The sequence below is a fragment of the Lithobates pipiens genome, unplaced genomic scaffold (genome assembly GCF_037356315.1).
Source record: "Lithobates pipiens isolate NorthernLeopardFrog02 unplaced genomic scaffold, aLitPip1_a1.2 Scaffold_13, whole genome shotgun sequence".
Classification (NCBI taxonomy): Eukaryota; Metazoa; Chordata; class Amphibia; order Anura; family Ranidae; genus Lithobates; species Lithobates pipiens.
Window position 1 is genome coordinate 100,034,118 of NW_027507718.1, and position 26,206 is coordinate 100,060,323.

At 44.1% G+C, this 26,206-nt stretch overlaps 1 protein-coding gene across 4 annotated transcripts in view; it reads left to right on the forward strand.

The window, feature by feature from the left end:
• Positions 1 to 26,206, forward strand: part of PTBP3 (polypyrimidine tract binding protein 3) — a 245,772-nt gene that overhangs the window by 117,404 nt on the left and 102,162 nt on the right. For 2 of the 4 annotated variants that reach the window (XM_077475341.1, XM_077475338.1), the window contains exon 2: positions 22,440 to 22,515. The exons of the other annotated variants lie outside the window; for them this stretch is intronic. In XM_077475341.1, coding sequence (XP_077331467.1) covers positions 22,491 to 22,515 — 25 coding nt within the window. In that variant the 5' untranslated portion in view covers positions 22,440 to 22,490. The remainder of the gene's footprint in view (positions 1 to 22,439; positions 22,516 to 26,206) is intronic. 4 annotated transcript variants of the gene reach the window in all.

The window sequence follows — 26,206 nt, forward strand, 5'->3', positions numbered from 1 at the left end:
TAACTGGAACTCCGCTTTAAGTGGTTACACTTCCCTATTCACAGACCGAAGTTCATTCTTTGATCTAAGGTCTCATGCACACGAGACGCTGTTAAACGCGTGTTCAGATGCAGTTGGACACTTTTTTTCAACTGCCCCTGAACTCATTCAATGTTATCCTATGTGTCCATGCACACAGTCTCGTTTTTTGCCGCTTTTATGCAGTTGCGTTTAACCGCGTTTTTCCAGAAGCAAAAAAATCGGTTCAGATGCAAACATTTCCACATTTCAGACGCAAAACGCGGCACCCGCGTTTAGCCGCGTTTGCGTTTATAAGCGTTTTTAAAGGAACCCAATTTTTTGGACCTGAAAACTCAGAAATATGATCTGTGAATGACATTTTGCAACCCGAATTTGGGGGCCCACATCTTGGAGCCACTTATTGCCAGGAGCCCCAAATTCGAAATGCAGACACCGTAGATCTAGCACTACAACATATCCAAATTTGAGGTTCCTATCACTAAGCTACCCTGAGATAGAGGGCCCCAAAGTCGGGTCACAAAATGTCATGCACTTCTCTGCATCAGAGATACATGGCCTCAAAGTCAACTGTTACCATCTGCGGCAATGTAATTTGGTCATTAGGGTTGGGTGTTATGGTAAGTGGTTATCCGTTAGTGTTAGGGTTATTGTTTAGGATTAGGGGTTAGGGTTAGTGGTTAGTGTTATTGGTTAGGGGTAGGGTTAGTGGTTAGGGTTAGGATGAATGGTTAGGGTTATTGATTAGGATTAAGGGTTGGATTAGGGTTAGGGTTGTTTAGGGTTAGTGTAAGGGATAGGGGTAGGGTTAGTGTTAGGGGTTAGGGTTAGTGGTTAGGGTTAGGATGAATGGTTAGGGTTAGGATTCTGGATTTTAATAAGGCATTAAAAAATATTATACTACCATATACAGCAGCAAAGAATTTAAATATATTAATCAATACATATTTCACGATAAAAATATATAAAAAAATTGGCCAAATAAATTTAAAACAATTATAAAAAATCTAATTAACATAGATTTGCTTTTTAATAAAACAATTTGAAACTAGAAAAAAATGAATAAAATATATTAAGATTAAAAAAAACAAAAACTTTTAATATTGTTTTATATTAGAAATAATGAAAACATTTTAAAAATTGCCACAAGAAAATTTTAGATATTTTAAAAAAATTGGATAATTTGCTATAAATAGACATTATTTTTTCTTTTTAATAAAGGACAGAGAAAAAAAATTAATCTGTACATATATAGATAAATATATTTTATAAATATAGCAACATCAGGAGCATTTCCTGACATATATTCAATATGGGATCCATTTCAAAATATATACCACAGAAAGAGAGGCAAATTCAAGTGTAAAACTGCTCTCTATGCTGCTGCTGCTCACTCTGATCAAAATAGCAGAAATCGTTAAAAAAACATGCTTTGAGAGCTTGGGGAAGGGTCTACATGATGTTATCTTTCCAAACGCTTATAAACGCAAACGCGGCTAAATGAAGCATGCAAACGCGGCTTTTTTTGAGCAGAGTTTTCACCTGCGTCTCGTGTGCATGAGGCCTAAAAGGACTAAGTGTTACAATGTTTCTGTTTATCTCCGTCTAAGCCAGTGGTAGGCAACCTTTTGGGCACAGTGTGTCGAAAAATGTTTTAAAAGAAATAGATTTTTTTATAAAAAAAAAAAGTCAACTTCGCACTCTCAATCACGAAAAGGATTTTTTTTATAAAGTAAATGCTTTAAACTACTTGAGTAGTAAGAAATGAACATCCTCCACTCTCATGCCTCAGATCAGCCCCAACTCATGCACCTTCACACCTCAGATCAGCCCCTATTCAGCCGCTCATCTGTCCCACCACTGTACCTCCCTGCACATCTGCTCTACCGCCGTATCCTCACGCTCTTCTGTCTCACTACTGAATCACCTTCTTATCTGTTCTAACACTGAACTAATCTGCCCCACCACTGTAAACTGGTTTCTCATCTTCTCCACCAACGTACCTCCTGCACCTCTTTCTCACCTCTGTTCCCCCTGCTCTCCTACACTGCCACTGAGCGCCCCCGTCTCATTTGGCCCAACGCTGAGCGCCCCCGTCTCATTTGGCCCAACGCTGAGCGCCCCCGTCTCATTTGGCCCAACGCTGAGCGCCCCCCTTCTTTCTCATTTGGCCCAACGCTGAGCGCCCCCCTTCTTTCTCATTTGGCCCAACGCTGAGCGCCCCCCTTCTTTCTCATTTGGCCCAACGCTGTGCTCTCCCCCTTCTTGCTCATTTGGCCCAACGCTGTGCCCTCCCCCTTCTTGCTCATTTGGCCCAACGCTGTGCCCTCCCCCTTCTTGCTCATTTGGCCCAACACTGAGCCCATCTTATTTTCCCCACCAATGTACCTCCTGCACCTCTTTCTCACCTCTGTTCCCCCCGCTCTCCTACACTGCCACTGTAACCCCTTGCTCATCTGTCCCACCAATATGCCTCTTGTCACCACCGCTCTACCCCTTGCTTTTCTGTCCCACCACCGCTCTACCCCTTGCTTTTCTGTCCCACCACCACTGAACCCCCTTCTCATCTGGCCCAATGCTGAACCCACCCCCCTTGTCAGAATATGCATGATATGCAGAGCGGTGCAAGGCAGCAGAGATGAGACACATCTAACTGTTCTGTCACACTCATCCTGCTGATCCACCTCTCACATCCAGCCCACGTGCTTGTATGTGATGTATGTACATCTGGAATGGATGTGCAATGATGAGGTCAGGGGCATTTTCTGAAAGCAGTGGGCCTGTGTGCAAGATCATAAGTTGGTCCCCGCAGCTCAGAAAAAGTGTGGGTGTGGTGCAGGTGTTCAGGAATAATTTCATCAAAGTTCCCAGAAGCTCAAAAGTAATTCCACAAACTGTCACCTGTTTGGGGTTTTCTCAGTCACAGTGAAATCTCCTTCCTTCAGATGGTGGACGGGGCTAGCAGGACTCTGATTGGCTTTAGCAGTGGCCAATGACAGTTGGCGTCTTGGAAACGATGAGGGCCAACGGAAGACATTTTTCTGTCAGATTGTGCCTCGTGCTGACGAGGCATGCTCATGACGGTGAGGGGCGGATCAGTACAAGATGGGGGCAGATTTTTAACCACTTGCTTACTGGGCACTTAAACCCCCCTCAGTCCCAGACCAATTTTCAGCTTTCAGCGCTGATGCACTTTGAATGACAATTGCGCGGGCATACAACACTGTACCCAAATGAAATTTCTATCATTTTTTTCCCACAAATAGAGCTTTCTTTTGGTGGTATTTAGTTACAGCTCGGAGTTTTATTTTTTGCTAAACAAACAAAAAAAGATGCAAAAAAAAAAAAAAAAAAAAATCATGTTTTAATAGTTTGTTATAAAATTTTGCAAACGGGTCATTTTTCTCCTTCATTGAAGTGCGCTGATAAGGCGGCACTGATAGGCTGCATTGGTGGGCACTGATGGGCTGCATTGGTGGGCACTGATGGGCTGCATTGGTGGGCACTGATGGGCTGCATTGGTGGGCACTGATGGGCTGCATTGGTGGGCACTGATGGGCTGCATTGGTGGGCACTGATGGGCTGCATTGGTGGGCACTGATGGGCTGCATTGGTGGGCACTGATGGGCTGCATTGGTGGGCACTGATGGGCTGCATTGGTGGGCACTGATAGGCTGCATTGGTGGGCACTGATAGGCTGCACTTGTGGGCACTGATAGGCATAGTTAAGGCGGCACTAATAGGCACAGATAAGGCGGCACCGATGGGCACAGATAAGGCGGCACTGATGGGCAAAGATGGGCACAGATAAGATGGCACGGATGGGTGGCACGGATAAGTGGCACGGATGGGTGGCACGGATGGGCACTGATAGGTACCACAGATAGATGGGACTGATGGGCACTGATAGGTGGCACTGATAGGTGGCTCTGATAGGTGGCACTGCTGGGCACTGATGGGCGGCACTGCTGGGCACTGATGGGCGGCACTGCTGGGCACTGATGGGCGGCACTGGGGTGCAGCACCTTTGAGGCAGATTGGGTGGCACTGTGGGGTGGCACTGTGGGGTGGCACTGTGGGGTGGCACTGTGGGCATTATGGGCACAGACGGGGGGCACTTACTTTTACTTTGTTATATTTCAGGATGGCACTGCGGGAGGCAGGTGGGCACTGGCAGGTGGCATGTGGTGCCTTTCATTGCTGGCCGTGATCGGGACTGATGTCCCGATCACGGCCGCCGGTGATCGGCTTTTTTTTTTTCTCCTCGCGCTGTCAGCGCGAGGAGGAATAATAGCCGATTACCGGCTCCGTTCTATCACATGATCAGCTGTCATTGGCTGACAGCTGATCACGTGATAAGGGGTCGGGATCGACCCCTTACACGGATCGGTGATCAGGCGAGTCTCACGGACTCGCCGATCACAGAGCGCGCCGCGCGCGCCCCTCAGGGGGCGCGCAGGCCGCTCGTAACCAGGACGACGTCAATAGATGTAGTCCTGGAAATCTAGGTCCGCGCTAATGCCGTCATTCGGCAATAGCGCGGTACCCAAGTGGTTAAATAAAGACCAGTGATGCAGAACACATATTTTTCAGATAGAAAAATCTGCCCTTTAGTTAACTAAACACGCCCTGCAAGCATTCAGGAATAATAGCAGAAAAATGTGTTTTGCAGCAATGCCCATCATTGAATAATCTGCCCCCATCTTGTACTAATCCGCCCCCCTCACCGATATGAACGCACCTTGCCAGTGCGAGGCACAATCTGACAGAAACATTTCTTCTGTCGGCTATTGTGCGCAGGCGCCGTCTCGCCGACACAACAGCTGATCGTAAAACTCACGCGCCGTTTGTCCCAGGCACCTCTGGATAGAACGCTGGCGGCACCAGTGCCGGGGGTTGCCTACCCCTGGTCTAAGCGATGTTGTCATAAACTTTGCAGGCTGCCTGGATATTTTTTTTTTTTTTTTGTCAGCTGTGAGCCCAGAACTCTGCATAGAATCGGGAAAATGCTTTAAGATTTGATTCTTTAATGATTAATCGTGCAGCTCTATAAGATGTCATGTATATAGGCAATCTGTCTCAATTTCTCTTTCCACAAAGTGTTATGCAATTAGGGGTAATATGCATGTTTATGGCCCGTAGTAAAAATAATGTCTAGCCCTTAGTTCTACCTTTTTTAGGGCTAGCTCACACCACGTATTCTAGTGTTTTTATTTTTATTTTTTTTCTCTACATTCAAAACTCATAGAAAGTAGGTTACATGGTTTTCAATGGCAATAATTCACAGCAGTGCTTACAGTTCGTTCCATAAAAATAAAGTAGAATGTGCTGCATTTTTCCTGCACAGAACTGTACTGGAGCATGGTAAAACACACCGCATCCCAGTACAGTGAAAAAAAAAAAAACCCCAGAAAAAAGCATCTGTAGCGCATCTGAAAATGCACCGAAACGCATCAAAAACTGCATGCAGAAACTCATCTGGTTTGGACCTGGAGGAGGTTTTTCTGGTGTGACCTAGCACTTAAGGTGGGCCACAGTATCTTTTGCTATAAAAAAAAAGTCTGTTTAACCACTTCAACATCAGGCACACGCCCCCCCCCCCCCTTCTTCCTGCCCAGGCCAATTTTACAGCTTTCAACGCTGTCGCACTTTGACTGACAATTGCGCGGTCATGCTACACTGTACCAAAACAATTTTTTTTATTTTTTGTTCTCACAAATAGAGCTTTCTTTTGGTGGTATTTGATCACTGCTGTTTTTTTTTTTTTTTTGCGCAACAAAAAAAAAAGTGAAAATTTTGGAAAAAAAAAAAGTTTTTGTTTCTGTTATAAAATTTTGTAACTTTTTTTTTTTTTTTTTTTTTTTTTTTTTCTTCCTTCGCTGATGGGCACTTATATGCAGCACTGATTTGCTCTGTTAGGTGGCACTGGTATGCAGCACTGGTGATGGGCACTCAGGCGGCACTGAAAGGCTGCACTAATGGATACTTATGGGTGCTACTGATGGGCACTGATGAGGTGGCTCTAATGATGGGCACTTATATGCAACACTGATTTTCTCTGGTAGGTGGCAATGGTATGCAGCACTGATGGGAACTTAAAGGCTGCACTTATGGTTGTCACTGATAGGTAGCACTGATGGGCATTACTGATAAGGAGGCACTGGCAGGCATTATTACTGGGCACTGACTGGCACCATTTGTGGGCACTGGCATCTATTTTGGGCACCGAGTGGCATCCCTGGTGGCCAAGGGTGGCATAGCTGGTGGTCCTGATGGCATCCCTGGTGGTCTGAAGTGGGCATCCTCGGGGATCGGGGGCTGTGCTGATGATCAGCACAGACCCTCCCTGTCAGGAGAGCAGCTGATCGCCTCTCATCTACTCGTGTCTCAGACGTGAGGAAAAGCCGGTACACGGCTTTTCCTGTTTACATCGTGATCAGTTGTGATTGGACACAGCTGGTCATGTGGTAAAGAGCCTCCGCCAGAGGCTCTTTACCGAGATTGGTGTTGCTGTGTGTCAGACTGACACGTCACACCACCGATCACCACGCTGCGTGCACCCATGGGCGCGCACTGGCTGTTATCCTAAATGATGTCCAGTCAGGATAATGGAATCACCGCCGGGCCGTCATTCTGCTATAGGCCGGGCAGGAAATGGTTAAAGCAGGGGCCAAATGAGAGCCTGAGACTGTTGTAGAAGGCTGAACTTAATTTTGCTGAATACTAATTTTGGACTAGGGAAGGTCTGTGTATAGATAAATATACGGAAAACAAACACCTGGCGCTGGGACTAAGCGGTACAAAATAGATTATGAAATCGGTCTTTTTTAGACGGGCAGTCGAGGGTGCCAAAAGCAGACAACTGAGCCAGTTTTATTGCCCCTCGGCTACCCACCCAAACTATAACATAGTTGTTGACATGTCACAGCCGCAATGCTTTGCTTGGCAGATGCAGCATGCGATTGCAGTAACACCCCCTCACCGCCTAATAATTGTCCTCTGAAAAGCACTGTGGCTGAAAGTAGAGAGCCTGAGATCGATTCAGTAGTGATTTCTGCAGATCCTGTGGAGTGAAGAACAGATGCATTGCTCCTGGGGTATGCAGGTGCTGATACAGGAAGAACTTGGCCAGATAAGAGTGGCAGAAGAGCATCGGGGTGTCTCCTAGGCAATGCTTCCCCCACTGTACTTATCAGTTCCTCAGGTTCTCTCCTTCCAGTTCTTGCAGCTCTTCACATGTACATCTGTCAGCATGCCTCTCTGATCCTTTTAGCTTCCTCAGTGGGAATCTAACAGGCTCAGAGAGAAAGGCATGCTGACTGTGGAGGCATATAAGGCTGAATGGGGACACCCAAAGGGGCTGAATGTGGCCCTGGGGCTGTAATTTGCCCAGGTCTGCTTTAAAAAGTCTTTTTTTTTTTTTTTTTTAAAGAACAAAAATGTAATATGTTGCAGCTTATCAGTTCTTAGATGATTAAACCCAAAAACAAATGTTTATTATATTGCAGCCAATACTTATCAGTTCTTAGGGCTCTTTCACACAGACGTGTGCCTGTACGGAGCCTGCTCTGCTCAGCGGGGGATGGCTCCGTCGATCCCCGCTGAGCAGGAAGATGACAGGTCCATCTCTGCACACTGCGCAGGGACAGACCTGTTAGAACGCCGCTCTTCCCTATGGTGGATCGGATGAAGACATGAAGACAGACCTTAGAGTCCGTCGTCACCCGATCCGCAGACGGATGGAAAAGTCGTTTTTTTCCTCCGTCACACTTTTTCGGATCGGAGCAGGTCAGATGTCAGTGGACATGTCACCACTGACATCCGTCGCTCCATAGAGGTCTATGGAGTGTCCGTTCAGGCCCGCCTAAAAAACGGACAGGCAAACCTGAACTGATCGTCCGTGTGAAAGAGGCTTTTGATGTGATGGCTGCATTTGTATTGTATTCTTTTTTAGGCTTTCTTTTTTATTTTTACCTGGTGCTCTGGCCAGTAAGTTTTCAAAAGAACAAGCTCTCCTGCAAATTTATAAGTTAAAGCGGGATTCCACTGCCGTTTTTTTTTTTTTTTTTTTTTTTTTTTTTTTTTTTACCTGTGTCACTGGGCGATTCTTACGGTGTCTTTGCAGCCACGATCGGCGTCTTTTTTTAACCCCCGGCGTGACGATTTCATTGCTAAGGAAAAGTTTTAAAAAAGCAGTCTGGCGGTTTCCATTTTCACTGTGGGCGTTTGAAGCCCACAGGCATTTACTTCCTGGATGCGATGACACTGAGCTCCCAGCATCCACCGCTCCATCTCGCACATGCTCATTGAGTGTCCTCTTTGTTTTCCTTCCTTTTGCCTCATGTGCTATAGTGGTAATGGCTGATAGAGCTGCCTGCCCACTTTCAAAATGGCAATTTCGGCTTGACTGTGTCCCCCACGGATTCCTGGGAAATAGCTAAAAAAAGTTCCCAGGGACCATTGCGAAGCCGATAAACACGCCTACTCCCACGGGAGGAGAGCCCGGAAGTCGGCATAAACATTAAAAATAAAAGGTAAATACTGCATATTATTTTATTTCAATGGTCATAACTGCATCTATGTTCCAAAGCCATTTGAGTAAGATGAACTTGCAATTTTCTGTACCAAACCGCTTTAAGACTGTTGAGATACACTTTTTACTACTGACAGGGGTGTTTAGAATGATAAGCTTTTATATATTCATGTAAAACCTTTTATCTCAAAAGAAAAAAAAATGTTGCTGCAACTGCATGTGTAAATGCAGTGTTAGCTGGAGTTTGGCTTCAATTTGTTAGTGTATCTAAATCTGCTAATACATCTAACACTCCCCTCCCCCAGACTGACAATGCTGCTGTGTCATTCATGCAGAGTGGGGACACTCTAATGCAGGAGGTATGTAAGCCCAGTACATACGGGCTGAAAGTCAGCGGGTTCAGCAGGTGAGTGCTGATCACAGTATTCTGGGGGGAAGAGAGACCCCCCCCCATTAACTGAGTAAATACAATGTCTCAGCTGGATAGATGGCTACACCAATATCCCTTGTGTCAATGTGGCATTTGACTTCTTTTTATTTTTATTTTTTTTTCCATTCAACCCAGAGGTTGAACAAAGACAAGTAAAAGTTTGTACCTAGTTTTACAGGCCAGACCACCAGGTAAAAACAGAGTGGGGGAAAAAGCCAAAGAAAACGAATGCAGCCACCACATATAATGACCGGTAAGCTGCAATATGTTGGTTTTGGTTTTAATACCGTTTTAAATTTGTTTTTCAGGCTAACCTGTTTTACGCCCAGCCTGGGTGACCACTATGGCTCCTGTAGATGCGGTGAAAGATAGTGTAGTCCCCCATAGACAGGGAGTGTGGTATTCTCGGACTACTAAATTGGGGGGGGGGGGGGGCCTGATGAACAACCTTATGTTGGTATTTTAAGAGTTGGCAAGTTACAATATGTTACATTTTCGTTTTTGGGTTTGGATACACTGTTTTTGCTTTATAATGTGCATGGTAATGCATATTTCCATACATTATGCTGTGTAAAGTGCTTTGGTTGTGATTTGAATAGAGCCATTGAGGGGATCATATGCAAACTGCAGTGTATATATAGGACACATTTGCAATGTTCAATATCACAATAGAGTAGAGGAAAGGAATCCTGTAGTAAGCAATGTGCAATTTTATTCTCGCCTGCCAAGGGCTCCCTTTGGTCGGTAGTACCTGAGTTGCAAGTTCAGTCCCAGAGAGTAATGTTCAGGTAGAGTAGAGCTAGTCAGGCCTTAGAGCATGTTCGCACTACTTGCAGTGACATGGTTTTTTTCCCACAATGGATAGATGCCAGTCACTGCTAGGACACAGAAAACAATTGTGGTGCAGTGCAGACAAATGCAGCATTTTTCCACACTGCACTAGATGGCACTGCTTGACACTGCACAGCAGCTCAATGCACCACGTTGTTCTGCAGTGACATGAATGAAGTGACGCTTCAAGTAATTTTATAAAAGAAAAAACTTAAACGTGCATTACACAGTTTCTTGCAGGAGCGGGCACTGCACTAGCCTACATGGTATATGTTACAATTTATTGTGCAGGCTAGTGTGAACATAACCTAAAGGTCCCAAGTACCAGTTACTGATTTATGCCTTAAAGCCTAGTACACAACTCAGTGGGTTGAATGGAAAAAAACAAAACAGACAGCTCAGGAGGAGTCGCTGTACTAACAATCCAATATTAGTATAGCGATCTCCCCCCACTAAGCTGTTGTGTTGTAACAGGGGGTCCCCCCCGCCAGAACACTTCAGTCAGTGCTCAGACATTGACTGAGAGTGCTGATCAGGAGCCGTTTGGTTGCTGATTTTCCAGCATACACTTCTGACAGAAGCCAGACCGGCTGCTGTACACATAGGCCGAATGTCAGCCAGTTGTTGTTGAACCGGCCGATGTTGCCAGACATTCGGCGCACGTGTAATGGACTTAAAGCAGCTGATAGCTATGTATGAGCGCCCATGGAGATCTAGGTGTTGTGGTCACACCCATTACTGAAATCTAGATTACTGAACAGAACTAAAAGTTTGAATGGCATGTGAACCATCTGTTCCTTGTGGTACAGTATGTTAAAGTCAATGTTTAGCTTTTAGGAAAAATATTCAATGCATATATTTTTGCAGGGAAAACCGTGCATATTATGTTTTATCCTGCAGGAGCATGCAAAGCATTGCACCCACAATCAGTGGAAATTGTGCAGTGTCAGGCTCCTGCACACTCCCCCTCCAGATCTGTCTGGATCTCTGTACAGGCTTGCCATTTGAAAGCTGGAGGAAGAGTCGGTGGACTATGAGAGTGTTGATCAGCACACTTGTAGTCCATTGAGAACTAGATGTCTGTCTGTCATGATGGCAGACCAGACTTTTAGACTTTTAGCTGATTCTTTCACATTGGTTGATCCTTTTTTTCTTTAGTGCACCGAGGTATTCTGCCAGCCTTATAATGATTATGCTGCATTAAAGTGGTTCTAAAGTCTGAAGGTTTTTACCTTTTTTATGCAGCTACCCCCTCAGCCCTTTCTTTATATTCACCTAAGCTTGATCCAGCTATGTGCATGAGAGCAGGTGCTCTCCTGGGTATCTGCCTCCTCGCTACCTGAGACACAGCAGCAGGAGCCATTGGCATCCATTGCGATCAGTCAGAGCCAGGGAGGGGGGTGGTGGAGCCACACTATGCATCTCTCATAGCACAAATGCCCCTGGAGTAAACAGCTTGTAAAGGGGGAACGCAGGGGGGAGGAGCTTGGAGCAGTGGCGGAGGACTCGAGAATAGGATCGAGGCTGCTCTGTACAAAGCTATTGCACAGAGCAGGTAAGTATGGCATGTTTTGAAAAAAAAAAAACTTTTACAGATGCTTTACTGAGTGTTAACACAATGCATAGTTTGAATGGGCCCTAAGCAGCTTTAATTAGCAGTTCAGGTTATAGGGCGTCAGGTATGGCCTAACTCTTTTTTTTTTTTTTTTTTTTTTTTTTGGGGGGGGGGGGGGGGGGGATGGGACTAAATGTTATTTAGCCATGGTCTAGCAGGGGGAAAAAATGTGACACTGTCTCTTTGACTATGGAACTTTTTTGTAGCTAGGTTTATATAGTTTTTAGATTATCCCTCCATAATGAAACAAAATAGACAATGTGTGTGTGTGTGTATAGGTAGAATACCTTACATAACCCATTCGCATGCCATTTATTTTAACCACTTGCTTACTGCTTCATTGATGTGCGCTGATGAGGTGGCACCGGTGGGCTGCACTAATAGGCACAGTTAAGGTGGCACAGATAAGACGACACTGATAAGATGGTACGGATGGGTGGCATGGATGGGCTCTACTGATGGATGGCACTGATGGGCACCGTTAGGTGACACTGATAAGCAGCACTGTTCTTGAGGCACTGATTGTGGCACTGTGGGCACTGGTAGGCAGCACTATTGCCTACTGCTAGGTGGCACTTGTAGGGGGGCACAGGTGGGCACTGAGGAGCTGGCGGCAGCTCGCAGTGAACGGGACTGATGTCCCTCTCACTGCTGCTGGTGATCATCTTTCAGCACCAGGACAAAAAATAGCCGATTACTGGCTGTGTTGACATCACATGATCAGCTGTCATTGGCTGACAGCTGATCACATGGTAAGGGGTCGGCCCCTTACTCTGATCTGTGATCCAGCGAGTCTCATAGATTCGCTGATCAGAGTTTGCCACGCACGCCCTTCAGGGGGCGCACAGGCCGCTCGTGCACGGGACGACGTCAATAGACATAGTCCCGGCAATGCAGGTCCGCGCTGTAGCAGTCATTTGGCTATAGCGAGAGTCTCAAGTGGTTAAAAGAAATTGTTGTCTTTTTCATATTATAGATACTCCATGTGAATGTTAACCCCCTCCCAGCACTTTAAGAGGTTTCAGATGCTGGAAGGCTGGCATTTTGAACATGTAACCATTGTGATTGGCTGTCATAGTGCTCACATGATCATAAAAGCTTTTTTCCCCCAAAAATGTTCAGTCTTTTTATTGTTTATATTAAGTCTCCAAACTGCAGCCAAGGACCAGATGCAGTCCTTTGCTTTTATCTTGCCCTTGGGACACTATTTTCATCCACTAACACAATTCCTTGCAATGACACCAATGAAGGGGCACAATTCCTTGCAATGACATCAAAGATAGGGCATTGTTTATTCCCTCTGACTTTAGGACCTTTTCTACTCATCCACAGTCTGATTCTCCCCCCTTAGGTCTGAAGGATGGTAAAGTGGCCCTTTGTTTTAGAAAGTTTGGAGACCCCTGGTTTATATTATGTAACAAAATTCCCAGTGGTGTTCAAATACCACAACAAGAAAGCTATATTACAGTGAAAAAAAAAATGATATAACCTATTTGCGTACGTTGCTGCATGACCGAACAATGCAGCCTGGCATGTAAATTACTAATGAATGACATTTTCAATTTTAAAAAGAGCTCTGGTTTGTTCTCTGCATAGAGCAGAATTTCATTCTTTGTGTACTGTACATTTAGCTCTTGCTATAGGCCAGATGAACATGTACAATAATTATCAATTTAAAGCTGAACTTTGGGCAGAAATGTTGTTCAGTGTATTAAATGCGCTGCGTTTTAAAGAATGTCTTGATTTAGTAATACAGACAATAAGAGGTCCTCTTAGATCACCTGAAAAGACCTCTATAGCCATTGTTTTTGTTTAAGAGCATTGGCCACAATGTCATCTATCCCCAGCCATTAATCTTGTAATGTCCCCACTGTAGTTCTATTTTCAGTAGTGGGTGGATGTGGGAGTCTTGGCGCCACCCACTGGAACCGGAACTGCACAGCTACACCTATATGGGTGATTTTTTTTCTAATCAAGAGCCTGCAGCGCTGCCTGTACAGGCGACCACTGCTACTTGGATTTTCGCTTTCCCTATTAGGAAATGTAGTGTCCTATCCCCCATGTAGCTGTGACATGTGGCAAGAGATGAAGGCATCCATGTGAATTTACTCGGAGTCCTCTTTTACTCAAAAAGTAAACCTTTATGAATTGTTTTAAGCAGTAATTTAATGGAGACTGGCAAGAGGGATCTAGAAGTGTTAGGTTAGCAGGATCCTGGACTTGTTTTCTTTTAAGAATGGAAATTTGTTATAGTTAACCAGGTTAACAATCTTTCTCATTAGTTTCTCCATTGTTTTTTCTTGGGGAATATTTCTGTTTTACTTGATAACTGGCAGTTTGGGCTGGCTTCAAATTCTGGATGATTCCAATGGCAGAAATTGAAATGGCTGCAGGGAAGTTTCTGGAGTATAAGGCGAATGAGGAGAATTTACTCCATTATTGACCACTCATTTTTTTTTCCCTTACCTGCTCTGTAGCAGTGTAACCCATACCTGATACTTGGAGCATTAGCACAGAAAGTACTGAGTGTGTGGAAAGTTATGACATATAGGCCACCAACTAACATTTTCAATGCAGGCAGAGAAAGGAAGCTGCTTTAAAACTAGTAAAAAAAAAAAAAAAAAAAAAAAAAAAAAAGTATTAATAGTGATAACATTTGCACATTAGACCTGTTAGTTAAGCAAACATGCTAATGTGATTTAGATTAAAACTGCACAATTTGTACAAAACTGTTTTAAAAATCAATGATGTCATCTCTTTACACAGAATTTCCTCCATTATTGGCTCCAGGAGGAGGAATCTTTGAAATGGCAACATCACTTCCTGTTAGTGTTTGTCACCACCTACAAATTATGAAGGATTTATATAGCACAGTCAGTTTACCGTACACATACAATACACTTTTTAAAGAGAAGTATGGGTATTTTTTTGGTTTTTGATTTATACTTCTCTAGGTCAATGCAGCATCTTTTCCACGACACCTCTGCACTGAGAACCGAGCGATCGAACATTGCCGATGGCTCGGTTCTCACAGATCCCTAAGGAGAGAGCTGCTGACTTTCAATCAGCAGCTCCCCCCCCCCCTCACTGGAGTGCTGAGCTGTAGAGGGGCAGGGAGCGGCCGTCTTAGTCTCCCAGCAGCTCGCTGAGACAGGCATATGGTGGATCCCATTGTCGCGATGATGCAGTGACTTCAGCAGAGATGGGACTTCAGACCCCTCTCTGCTGAAAACGGGTCACAGGAGTTAAAAACTAATTGCACTCCTGTGACCCATAGGAGAAGCCCAGCCAAACGAACTTAGGCTGGACTTCTCCTATAATACAGTAGGAATCCGAGGGCCCTGCTCGCATGCCCTGGGATTTAGGGTCTGAATGGGTGGTAGTGTGAGCGGGACTGTGGGTATGTATGAGAGGAATCGGATTCCTGGCTTGTCCATCTAGATATGCTGTACAGTGGGTGGACCTGAGAGTCTCAGACTCCTGGTCTGATCTGATCTGCCCATTGTACAGCATAGTACATTGCGACCCATTCAGACTGTATTTCTTGACAAAGCAACCAGTGTGTGGGCCAGATAGAATCTTGGTCTGATCCACACACAGACTGAATGGGCGGCACCGTGGGTGCATTTTTGAGGCCTGTTTATGGGATGAATCAAGACTGCTGGCCTATGCTGCACTGTGGGTGGCTCAGACTGGGAGTTTGCAATCATTGTGTCTAACCTCTGTAGCAAGCGGTGATGTGATTCCCCCCTCACCACTCCCTTTACTGACAATTACAGAGGGGAATGTATCAGTGGCCAGGGGGGCTAGAGCACACAGAGGCCACTGGTCTTATGAATAGGATATGAGTGGAAAAGAAGGCTGGATTTTTGACCAGGGGGCTGTGCACCAAAGCACAAAGAAATTATTTAAAGGTGTGGGAACGTGTGTATGTGTGTGTGTATGTACAGTGACTACAAGTAGTATTCAACCCCCTGCAGATTTAGCAGGTTTGATAAGATGCAAATAAGTTAGAGCCTTCAAACTTTAAACTAGCAGGATTTATTAACAGATGCATAAATCTTACAAACCAAAAAGTTATGTTGCTCAGTTAAATTTTAATAAATTTTAAACATAAAAGTGTGGGTCAATTATTATTTAACCCCTAGGTTTAATATTTTGTGGAATAACCCTTGTTTGCAATTACAGCTAATAATCGTCTTTTATAAGACCTGATCAGGCCGGCACAGGTCTCTGGAGTTATCTTGGCCCACTCCTCCATGCAGATCTTCTCCAAGTTATCTAGATTCTTTGGGTGTCTCATGTGGACTTTAATCTTGAGCTCCTTCCACAAGTTTTCAATTGGGTTAAGGTCACTGCAACACCTTGATTTTTTCCCTCTTGAACCAGGCCTTGGTTTTCTTGGCTGTGTGCTTTGGGTCGTTGTCTTGTTGGAAGATGAAATGACGACCCATCTTAAGGTCCTTGATGGAGAAGCGGAGGTTCTTGGCCAAAATCTCCAAGTAGGCCATGCTATCCATCTTCCCATGGATGCGGACCAGATGGCCAGGCCCCTTGGCTGAGAAGCAGCCCCACAGCATGATGCTGCCACCACCATGCTTGACTGTAGGGATGGTATTCTTTGGGTCGTATGCAGTGCCATCCAGTCTCCAAACGTCACGTGTGTGGTTGGCACCAAAGATCTCGATCTTGGTCTCATCAGACCAGAGAACCTTGAACCAGTCTGTCTGAGTCCTCCAAGTGATCATGAGCAAACTGTAGACGAGCCTTGACATGACGCTTTGAAAGTAAAGGTACCTTACGGGCTCGTCTGGAACGGAGACCATTGCGGTGGAGTACGTTACTTATGGTATTGACTGAAACCAATGTCCCCACTGCCATGAGATCTTCCTGGAGCTCCTTCCTTGTTGTCCTTGGGTTAGCCTTGACTCTTCAGACAAGCCTGGCCTCGGCACGGGAGGAAACTTTCAAAGGCTGTCCAGCCCGTGGAAGGCTAACAGTAGTTCCATAAGCCTTCCACTTCCGGATGATGCTCCCAACAGTGGAGACAGGTAGGCCCAACTCCTTGGAAAGGGTTTTGTACCCCTTGCCAGCCTTGTGACCCTCCACGATCTTGTCTCTGATGGCCTTGGAATGCTCCTTTGTCTTTCCCATGTTGACCATGCATGAGTGCTGTTCACAAGTTTGGGGAGGGTCTTAAATAGTCAGAAAAGGCTGGAAAAACAGATAATTAATCCAAACATGTGAAGCTCATTGTTCTTTGTGCCTGAACTACTTCTTAATACTTTAGGGGAACCAAACAGAATTCTGTTGAATTGAGGGGTTGAATAATAATTGACCCTCTGAATAAACTTTTCACTATTTAAAAAAAAATTTAACAAAGAAATAACATTCTTTTTTGCTGCAGTGCATTTCACACTTCCAGGCTGATCTACAGTCCAAATGTCACAATGCCAAGTTAATTCCGAATGTGTAAACCTGCTAAATCTGCAGGGGGTTGAATACTACTTGTAGGCACTGTATGTGTGTCTCTCTCTCTCTCTCTCGATCTCTCTCTCGATATATATATATATATATATATATCACACACACTATCCCACAAAAGTGAGTACACCCCTCACTATTTTATTATATATTTCGTGTGACAACACTGAAGAAATGACACTTTTCTACAATGTAAAGTAGTGAGTGTACAGCTTGAACAATAGTGTAAATTTGCTGTCCCCTCAAAATAACTCAACACACAGCCTTTTAATGTCTAAACCGCTGGCAACAAAAGAGGGGTGTACTCTTGCGCTCCTCCACCTTCCAATTGAAGATGCCTCACAGATGCTCAATAGGGTTTAGGTTTGGAGACATGCTTGGCCAGTCCATCACCTTTTACGCTCAGCTTAGTAAGGCAGTGATCGTCTTGGATGTGTGTTTGGGGTCGTTATCATATTGGAATACTGCCCTGCGGCTCATTCTTCCAAGGCAGGGGATCATGCTCTGCTTCAGTATGTCACCGTACATGTTGGCATTCATGGTTCCCTCAATGAACGGTAGCTCCCCAGTGGCAGCAGCGCTCATGCAGCCTCAGACCATGACCCTCCCACCACCATGCTTGACTGCCACACACATTTGGTTCAGATGGTGTCAAGCAAGTTTAACTTGGTCTCATCAGACCACAGGACATGGTTCCAATAATCCATGTCCTTGTTAGAACATAATAGCGCAGCGGGAAGATCACTGTACTAACATTGCATAGTTAGTACAGCAAACTCCTAGTGAGCGCTTCAGTTTTCTTTTGTTTAGTCTGCTGGGTTGAACTAAAAGAAGCTTATATTTTGTACCAGGCTTTAGTGTCTCAAATACTGCACATCAGCTTATCCTACAGAATGAGGATTCCATTTTTTGATCCTGCTTTTGTTTCTTTTTATCATTTGTTGACTGTCTGAACAGATGCCCATGCTAGTGCAGTTAATATGGTTCAGACTTGGCAGCTGACACTGCAAGTGGAATTGTTTATTCTTGCACTGTCCTGTTTTTTACAGTCAGGCAGATTAGAAATTTCAGCTTCTGTGCAGAGGAAGATGATATCCGCCATTTTAATGTCTTGGGTTTATGTGTGCTCAGCATGCTGTGTGTGGTCAACCCCATAAAAGTTTTATAGTGATTTTCTGACTTCCCAGCAGGCTGGGGAGCGCTGCAGGGACAGGAAGTACTTCAGCCAGTAGGGAAATGTAAGCATGTGTTTGTTTTGTTTTTTTTATGTATGTCGAGGCAAAAAATACAGTACATCTCTGCTATACATACACATTCCCCTGTGTTTTTTATTTATTTTTTATTTTTCTTTTCCCTTTTTAACCATTTTTTTTTTTCACACTCCTTTCATACTTGTGTAGCTCCATAAATTTAGGCAGCATGTTGGTACACATTTGGTACATTCACATCAGTCTGCCCTCAAGCATGTTAAAATCTGTTTTTTTTTTGTTTTGTTTTTTTTGCTAGAAAATTACTTTGAACCCCCAAACCTTATATATTTACAGAAAGCAGAGGCCCTCAAGAGTAAAATGGTAGTTATTGCAATTTTTTATGTCACACTGTATTTGCCCAACCATTTTTCAAACAAATTTTCAGGAATTGCTACAATGAAATGGATTTTGGTGCACACAAACACAATATAATACCCAATTTGTTCAGTAAAATATAAAGAACGATGATGCATCAAGTATATAGATATCAAACAGTCTAGTGGTTTGAGGATTTGAAATCCCTGCTCTTCTCAATGCAGAACTTCCAGGACGGACAAGATTGATTCTGATTGGCCAGCGCCATCACAGTGAATTGATTTGTAAATCTCTGTGGAGCGAGTGTCCAGTGTTGGTTTATCTTTACATTTTTCTCTGTAAGGGTGAACGCTTTAAAGTCTGTATACCTGATTTGTGTGCTTGTTCCTTAAAAGTGAAAGCACATTGATCAGACGGGCAACTAGCATTTTCTACAGAAGAGGTCTGCAATGGCCGCATCCATGTTTTTCTCAGTACTTGTTTCCTTTTACCACAAGGAATGAGTGTTCGTGCTTGCAAGCAAGATGCCTATATTAACAGATCCTGTCTTTGATCAGTTTCCTGATGTGTGTCTGCTGGATGCTATATTACTACCATGTACAAGTGTACTTTGCCACTCTGTCATCTTGTGTAACACAAATGTGTGCTAATTTATATTAACAATGAAATGGAATGAATTATTTTTTTTTAACTTGCCAGAAATGCCTGTTGCTAGGCACATCATCCTAATGTGCCCCTTCCTCCTCCGCGGAGATCTTCTTTCATCTCTCCTCCGTGCGGCGTCTTCTGGGTAATAGGTCGCGCTGTGTTCTGGGAACTGTGTGTCCCAGAACACAGCGTGTCCCATTCACAAAGCGCTGCGCGACTCGTGCATGCGCAGTAGGAAACAGGCAGTGAAGCCGCAAGGCTCCACTGCCTGTTTCCCTTACCCAAAATGGCGGCACCGGGACCCGAGACAGAGGGACGGGTCAGCCTCGGGCGGCCGACATCGCGGGCGCCCTGGACAGGTAAGTGTGCATATTAAAAGTCAGCAGCTACAGTGTTTGCAGCTGCTGACTTAAAATTTTTTTTTTTTTCAAAACCGGCCCTCCTCTTTAACGAACGGATTTGGCTATACACAAACGAACGAAGTCCGTTCGTTTTAAACGTGATGACGTAAACGGGAAGGAAGTTCAATAGCTTCCCTTGTGTCGTATTTGGTCCGTCGGACTAGCACACAGACGAACGGTGTTCCCGTTTTTTAGTCCGTTGGATAGATTTGAAACATGTTCTATTTCTAGGTCCGTCTGATTTATTTTATTTTTTTTATTTTTTTTTCGAAAAATTATTGGACTAGACCACACACACGAACGGATTGTCTGACAGACTAATACGTTCGGACCTAGTCTGCCAGAAAGTCCGGTCCTGTGTACACAGCATTAGAAAGCAGTGTATTTGTAGTGATTAAAGATTAGTTGATATTTCAGAGGCGTATCAGTGTAATGATACAGCAAAAACTGTTTAGTCATATGCAGGAGGAAAAAAGACTAACTAGTAGGGTTGCAGGGTGGCCCAACCCTTTCACTCCCTCTTGGAAGTTAGAAGAGTTGTGGGAGTAGCATACCAATACTTGTGTTGTAACACAAAGGTAATCAGCCCTTGCTGCAGGTCTGGGTTCTGTCTTGCCTAGTTTCATTCCAGTTTGAAAGCAAATGTTGATTAGGGCATGACTGCATATTTAATTCAAAGTGGCAGCAGTCATGCAGGTCTGTTGTATTGTATTTGGATGAAAAAAGATCATAAGCGCTGGTTGTGGATAAAAGCTCTGGATATTGAGAAATAGTGACGTGCAATTTCCTCTGGCATTAGTGTTTCACGTGCTTTAGCCAAGTATGTGTTTTTCTTCTATAACCTTGGTTCAAGCCAGGGTTCAATTGTAATATTGGTTTCCTTTTTAGTAGATGCAAAACTTTTTTTATTTTATTTTATTTTTTTAAAAGCTAGACCATGCTTCTTACATTACCAGGGTCACTTGACTGAATTGTATTCTTTAAAGTGGTTGTATACCCACTTTTTTAACTTTTACCTACAGGAAAGCCTATAATAAGGCTTACCTGTAGGTAAAAAAAATATCTCCTAAACCTGTACGGTTTCGGAGATATTCCCCTCGGTATGCGCCGCTGACTGCAGCGGCGCATGCGCACAAGGGGGTTCTCTCCGTGAAAATCCGGCAGCGCTCGTCCGGCCGGATTTAAATCTCCCGCGCGCATGCGCGGGAGTGACGATATCGCGGCTCCGGCCACTCACAGCGCCGGAGCCGCGATACCCGGAAGAGACGCCGAGGGAGCATGTCGGCTCCCTCGGCGTGGATCGGGCGAGATGTCGGGGCCTCGTTCTAAGGTAAGTATTTCATAATGAGCTAGTATGCGGTGCATACTAGCTCATTATGCCTTTTGCTTTGCAGGTTTAAAAAAAATAAATAAAAAATTGCGGGTTTACTACCGCTTTAAGGGTGGACTTTAGATATTTAAAGAGGAAGTAAACCCTGATGAGTTTACTTCCTCTTTGATTCCCTGCAAAGGGAAAGCATAATGGACTACTATGCATCCCATAGTAGTCCATTATGTGTCACTTACCTGACACAGGAGCCAGTGATGTCACCGCTGTCTCCTGTAGTCCGGAGCATCCATCTTCTCGTGGGTCTCCTGCTCCGCCGCTGTCATTCGGCGAAGCTGCGATGACGTCACTCCCGCGCATGCGCACGGGAGCCGCCACTCGCGGCATATCGCCGTTTACCGCGGCGCGCTCAGTGCGGCTATCTACGGCGCATGCGCCGTAGACAGCGGTGCCTGTCTTTTGACAAATATCTCCTAAACCGTGTAGGTTTAGAAGATATTTCTTGGACCTACAGGTAAGCCTTAATCTAGGCTTACCTGTAGGTCAAAGTGTGTTGTAAGGGTTTACAACCACTTTAACTTGTAGTAAATGTGTGGTGATCAAGGAGTAGATAAAGCTCCTTGTTTGTCCATGGTATACAGAATGCACATTAACACTATACTGAGGATTTGATCTGGATGATTTTAAGTGTTACACACGTTTAACAAATACTGTAATAAAATAAGTTAATTGTTGGGGTTTATATACACTCACGTACACTGGGCGTTAAGCTCCAGTGCAAAAGATTCTTGCGTTTAGCGGCAGCTGGGAGGCACAGGCACACTCCCCCACTGTCAGAATACAGACACAGTGGGAAAGATCTTTGCATCAGTAACACTTGTGTGGACGTCGGGTCTGTCAGTTTTTTTTCATTTAATCTAGTAGTTGGAAAAAAAAAAACTGTGTGTTGTGTACCCTTTAGTCCAGTTCTGGACACATGTTCTCTCCAAAATGTAGCTAAAATCACACAGGCCCTGCCTTCTCAAGCGAGTAAATTTTAGCATATAAATCATCCCTTCTGCCACCTGGCAGTGAATCAGACATTTATGCCGGCCATACACGGTTCAAATTTTGAAAGAATTTTCTTTCGAAAATCGTATCTAAGAATTTTCGTATGAATTTCGCACCATTAGTGGGCTGCAGCAACAGCCGATTTTCGTGCGGAAATAAAATTTGAGGAATCGGACATGTTGGAAATTTTTTGAAAAAGGAACGATTTTCTAATCAATGATTGGAGAATCGTGGGAGAAATCTGGTACTTGTCTGTGGGATTAGTGCATAGTAAGTTGTCAGAAAACCAACGCTAATATTTACATCTTCTAAAATACATTCAGTTCTTCTAAGCCCCAAACTTTTCACTTATTTATCAAATTGTGTTTTTTTTTTTTTGTTTTGTTTTTTGTTTTTTATATTTAAGACCTTTGCACTATGACTTGGCATCCTGCAAAGGACTTTTTTCCTCAGTAATTAAACGATTGATTAAGATTTAGATGTGTTTATTTTCTTTTTAGTTCATTTATACTGATATACGTTGTTTTATTTTTTTAGCGGGCATCTGACGAGCTTCTCTCTTCTGGTATCGCTAACGGTCCTTTTACCATGAGCCATTCCACTCCAGCTACAGGTACAGTCTGAGAGCTAGCGTACTGACCTTCCGCAGGCCTTGAAATACATAACTTCTTTTTTTTTTTTTTTTTTTTTTTTTCAGCCTCCAAATTTTTTTTTTTTACAGCAGAAGGAATGAGTACGTTTTCCGGATGCTATTAATTTTTTTTTTTTTTTTTTTTTTTGCTGTATGCAGTGCAAAATCTTTTCTGAGTATTATTGTAGATAAAACCACTGAGCTCCAACATTTCCAGAGTTCTTTAAAGAGGTTGTAATCCTCCAAAAAAAAAAAAAAACAACCTGCAAGACAAAGGCATAATGACATAATGAGCTTGTATGCATCGCATACGAGCTCATTATGAAATACTTGCGTTAGAACAATGCCCTGCAGTGCTGCCCGCACTCCGCTCCCCGGAAAATACTTTATTTTAGACCCAGTGATGTCATTGCAGAGTCCTGTGCTTCTCTTATGTAGAGAAGGTGGCAGGGCCTGGCAAGGGGCAGGGCATTCATTTCCTTGCCCAAGTATACCTCTCAAGATCCCTCATCCCTGATACTAGCAGTGGGCCAGCTCTTGGGAGGAGTTATGCAATTGCCAACATTTCTTGGTGTGGGGTTCAGTTTGGAGGGTGTATATTCTAGACAGGCTGACTTTGCATGCAGACCATTCTAGATTTAACCCACGTCTGATGCTGCGCCTCCATTGAAAAAGCTGAAAACCAGTGAATTAAAGGGGCTGACCAGGGAGACAGTAAGCCTGGAGATGAGGAGGCTAGATGATGCTGAATATCCCCATCCAGGAAATGAGCAAGGTCTGTCTGACTTGCTAAAGCTTTTTCTCATGCAAGAATCTCAGTGTGTAGTGAAATCAGATTGAGCAATTTAAGTACAAGATAGGAGCTTGTACAACTCTGCAAGACTGAAGCTAAGGCTAGTCTTTAGTTGTAAGCTTTGGGATAGAAAGCGAAAGCTTTAATTGGTTGTAAAGGCTATTTTTGTAAATTAAAATATTAAACGTGGAATGCACACCTGTACTTCTGGAGTTTCTAGCTGGTGCTGTTCCCTCCTCCTCTTCTCCCTTCTGCTTTCCTGAGCCAGGCTGTGTGTGTCTATAGACGTACACATAGTGTGTGGTTTTTTTTTTCCCTTAGTGCACTGAATGTGTGTGTGTGTGTGTGTGTGTGTCTGTATGTGTGTGTATATATGTATGTATGTGTGTGTGTGTGTGTGTATATATATATATATATATATATATATATATATATATATATATATATATATATATATATATATATATTGCTTCAGCTTGAAGATAAAAATCAATAAAAAAAATGTTCACAGGGAAGATAATTGTTTTGGGTCAATTTCATTTTATTTATTTCAGGTACTTGTATAGCACTGTCAATTTACGCAGCACTTTTACATTAATTTACATTGTATATTCACATCAGTCCCTGCTCTCAAGGAGCTTACAATCCTAAGGTCCCTAACACACATTTGTACTAGGGCCAATTTAGACAGGATCCGATTAACCTACCAGCATGTCTTTTAGAGTTTATTTGTTTTATAAATAAGCAGTCCGTGAAAAAATAGAATTTCCAGAGCACTGTGGATTAGCTAAAGAGAAAAGACTGCAGCCTTTGCCTGCCTTGTGGCTCTGTGTGCTTGAAACCTCTGACTTAGGCATACAGTGAGGGATCAGCCATTGGGTTAAGTCACTGCTGGGACATCTGTTGAGCCTGTAAGCAAAAGACATTAAAGTGATCACTCGGGGCTCCCTGCCCCCCACGCTCACTGGAGCACTGGGCTGTGGAGGGGGCAGGAGTGGCTGGCTCGCGCTCTCAGCGGCTCGCTGAGAATCTGAGCCGGGTACCAGTCCAGGCATGTGGACATATCCCAACCATATGGTCGCAAACTTTTCCGAGCCTGGACTGGCTCTGTGACTTCAGCTGACAGAGAGTTTGGCTCCCTGCTGAAAACAGGTTTCAGGACTGCAGAATGAACTGCACTACTGTGATCCACAGGAGTACAGGCAAATGAGCTTTGGCTGTACTTCTCCTTAAATTCTGAATGGCACCCAAATGAACCTTGCCAGCAGACATGCATTGCAGAACCGCACTGCACATTAACCTGCACTGTGCTGGCGAATATGCTACATGCATCTTTTTTGGTGTGTTGGGAAGCTCAGTGAAGTGAATGAACTGACTTAATGCAGTACATGTGCTAAGAAAAAAGGAAGAGGAAATTTGCGCTACAGTGTATACTTAACGAAAATGTGTGATGCAGCAATTCTAATATATACCCAAAGTGAAATATACATATAAAAACAAAGAAAAAGAAGAGAACTGCGCAATCCCTAATACTTCTATTAGGATGTAAACCACTCTACCTTAAAGAAGTGTATCTTGTGATCTATTATTCTAACACACCAAACTAATGACTAAATAAACCATAAGGCAGTACTTATAACTAAATACAGTAAACATATATATTGCCCCTCATAGGTTATGAACCAAAAGGAAAAAATGTACAATTCTAAGTCAGCGATTCAAAAACAAGAAACATATAAAGTAGAATCAAACAGTACTGAAAATGTATGTGATAACATAAAGTCCATTAAAAGTCCAACTGGAGAAACACCCTGTGTAGAAGGGATCTATTCAATCGTAAAACTTTTCAATCAACGTGAAGTAAAACCAGGTGCACCTCCACCAGACAAGTAATAATAGCCCCTTACCAGACGTCCCGGTAGGGAGCGCTTAATCACAAAATGGGTCTGAAGATGGATCAAACTTGAGCCCTCCAAATGGAACACTTTTACGTAGGACAGGTTAGGAGATACGCCAGTCATAAACCATCCAGCAGGGGAAAACGCTGTTTGAAGCGGGACTCAGATGTGTAGCATTGTAGGATCAAGGAAGGTTCACCATAGGGAGGAAAAAATGCTCCAAATAGTGTAAAATCATTTATTAAAACAAAAATATAAAACAAGAGATGCACTTACAAACATGAAAGAACATCGGGCATATCATCAAACTGGGCAAGCGTCGGCCGAACGCGAACACCAATCGATATCCCTTCTGGTACCAGTTCACATGAGGCAAGTCAGCGTGTCACGCCACCCAACGCGTTTCGTGAAAAATTCACGTCGTCTGGGGTATGGGTGACACGCCATATTGCCTCCATTATATAGTGAATGTTGGAACAAGCCACCTCCTCCGTTGTGTGAGAGCCTGTTTCACTTCCGGGATCAAAGGACCAGGCCTCACTCTCATATCCAATAGAGTGAGAGCCTGTTTCACTTCCGGGATCAAAGGACCAGGCCTCACTCTCATATCCAATAGAGTGAGAGCCTGTTTCACTTCCGGGATCAAAGGACCAGGCCTCACTCTCATATCCAATAGGGTGCAAGGTCAGAGAGCCAAGGCGGCGGAAATGATCCATGCAATCACCCGCCCCTCCCTGTTTACGACTGTAAAACGACGCTCCTTACAACGGCGTGACAACACGCCGTACGTAACGAGCGGATGACGCCACATCGTACGTCACGAGCGGATGACAACACGTCGTACGTAGCGAGCGGATGGACGGCGCACATCACCCACTACAAGGAAATATGTGCGCTCCATCTGATGCCAAGTCTCGCTTTCAATACAATGTACGTAACGAGCGGATGACAACACACCGTACGTAGCGGGCGGATGGGCGGC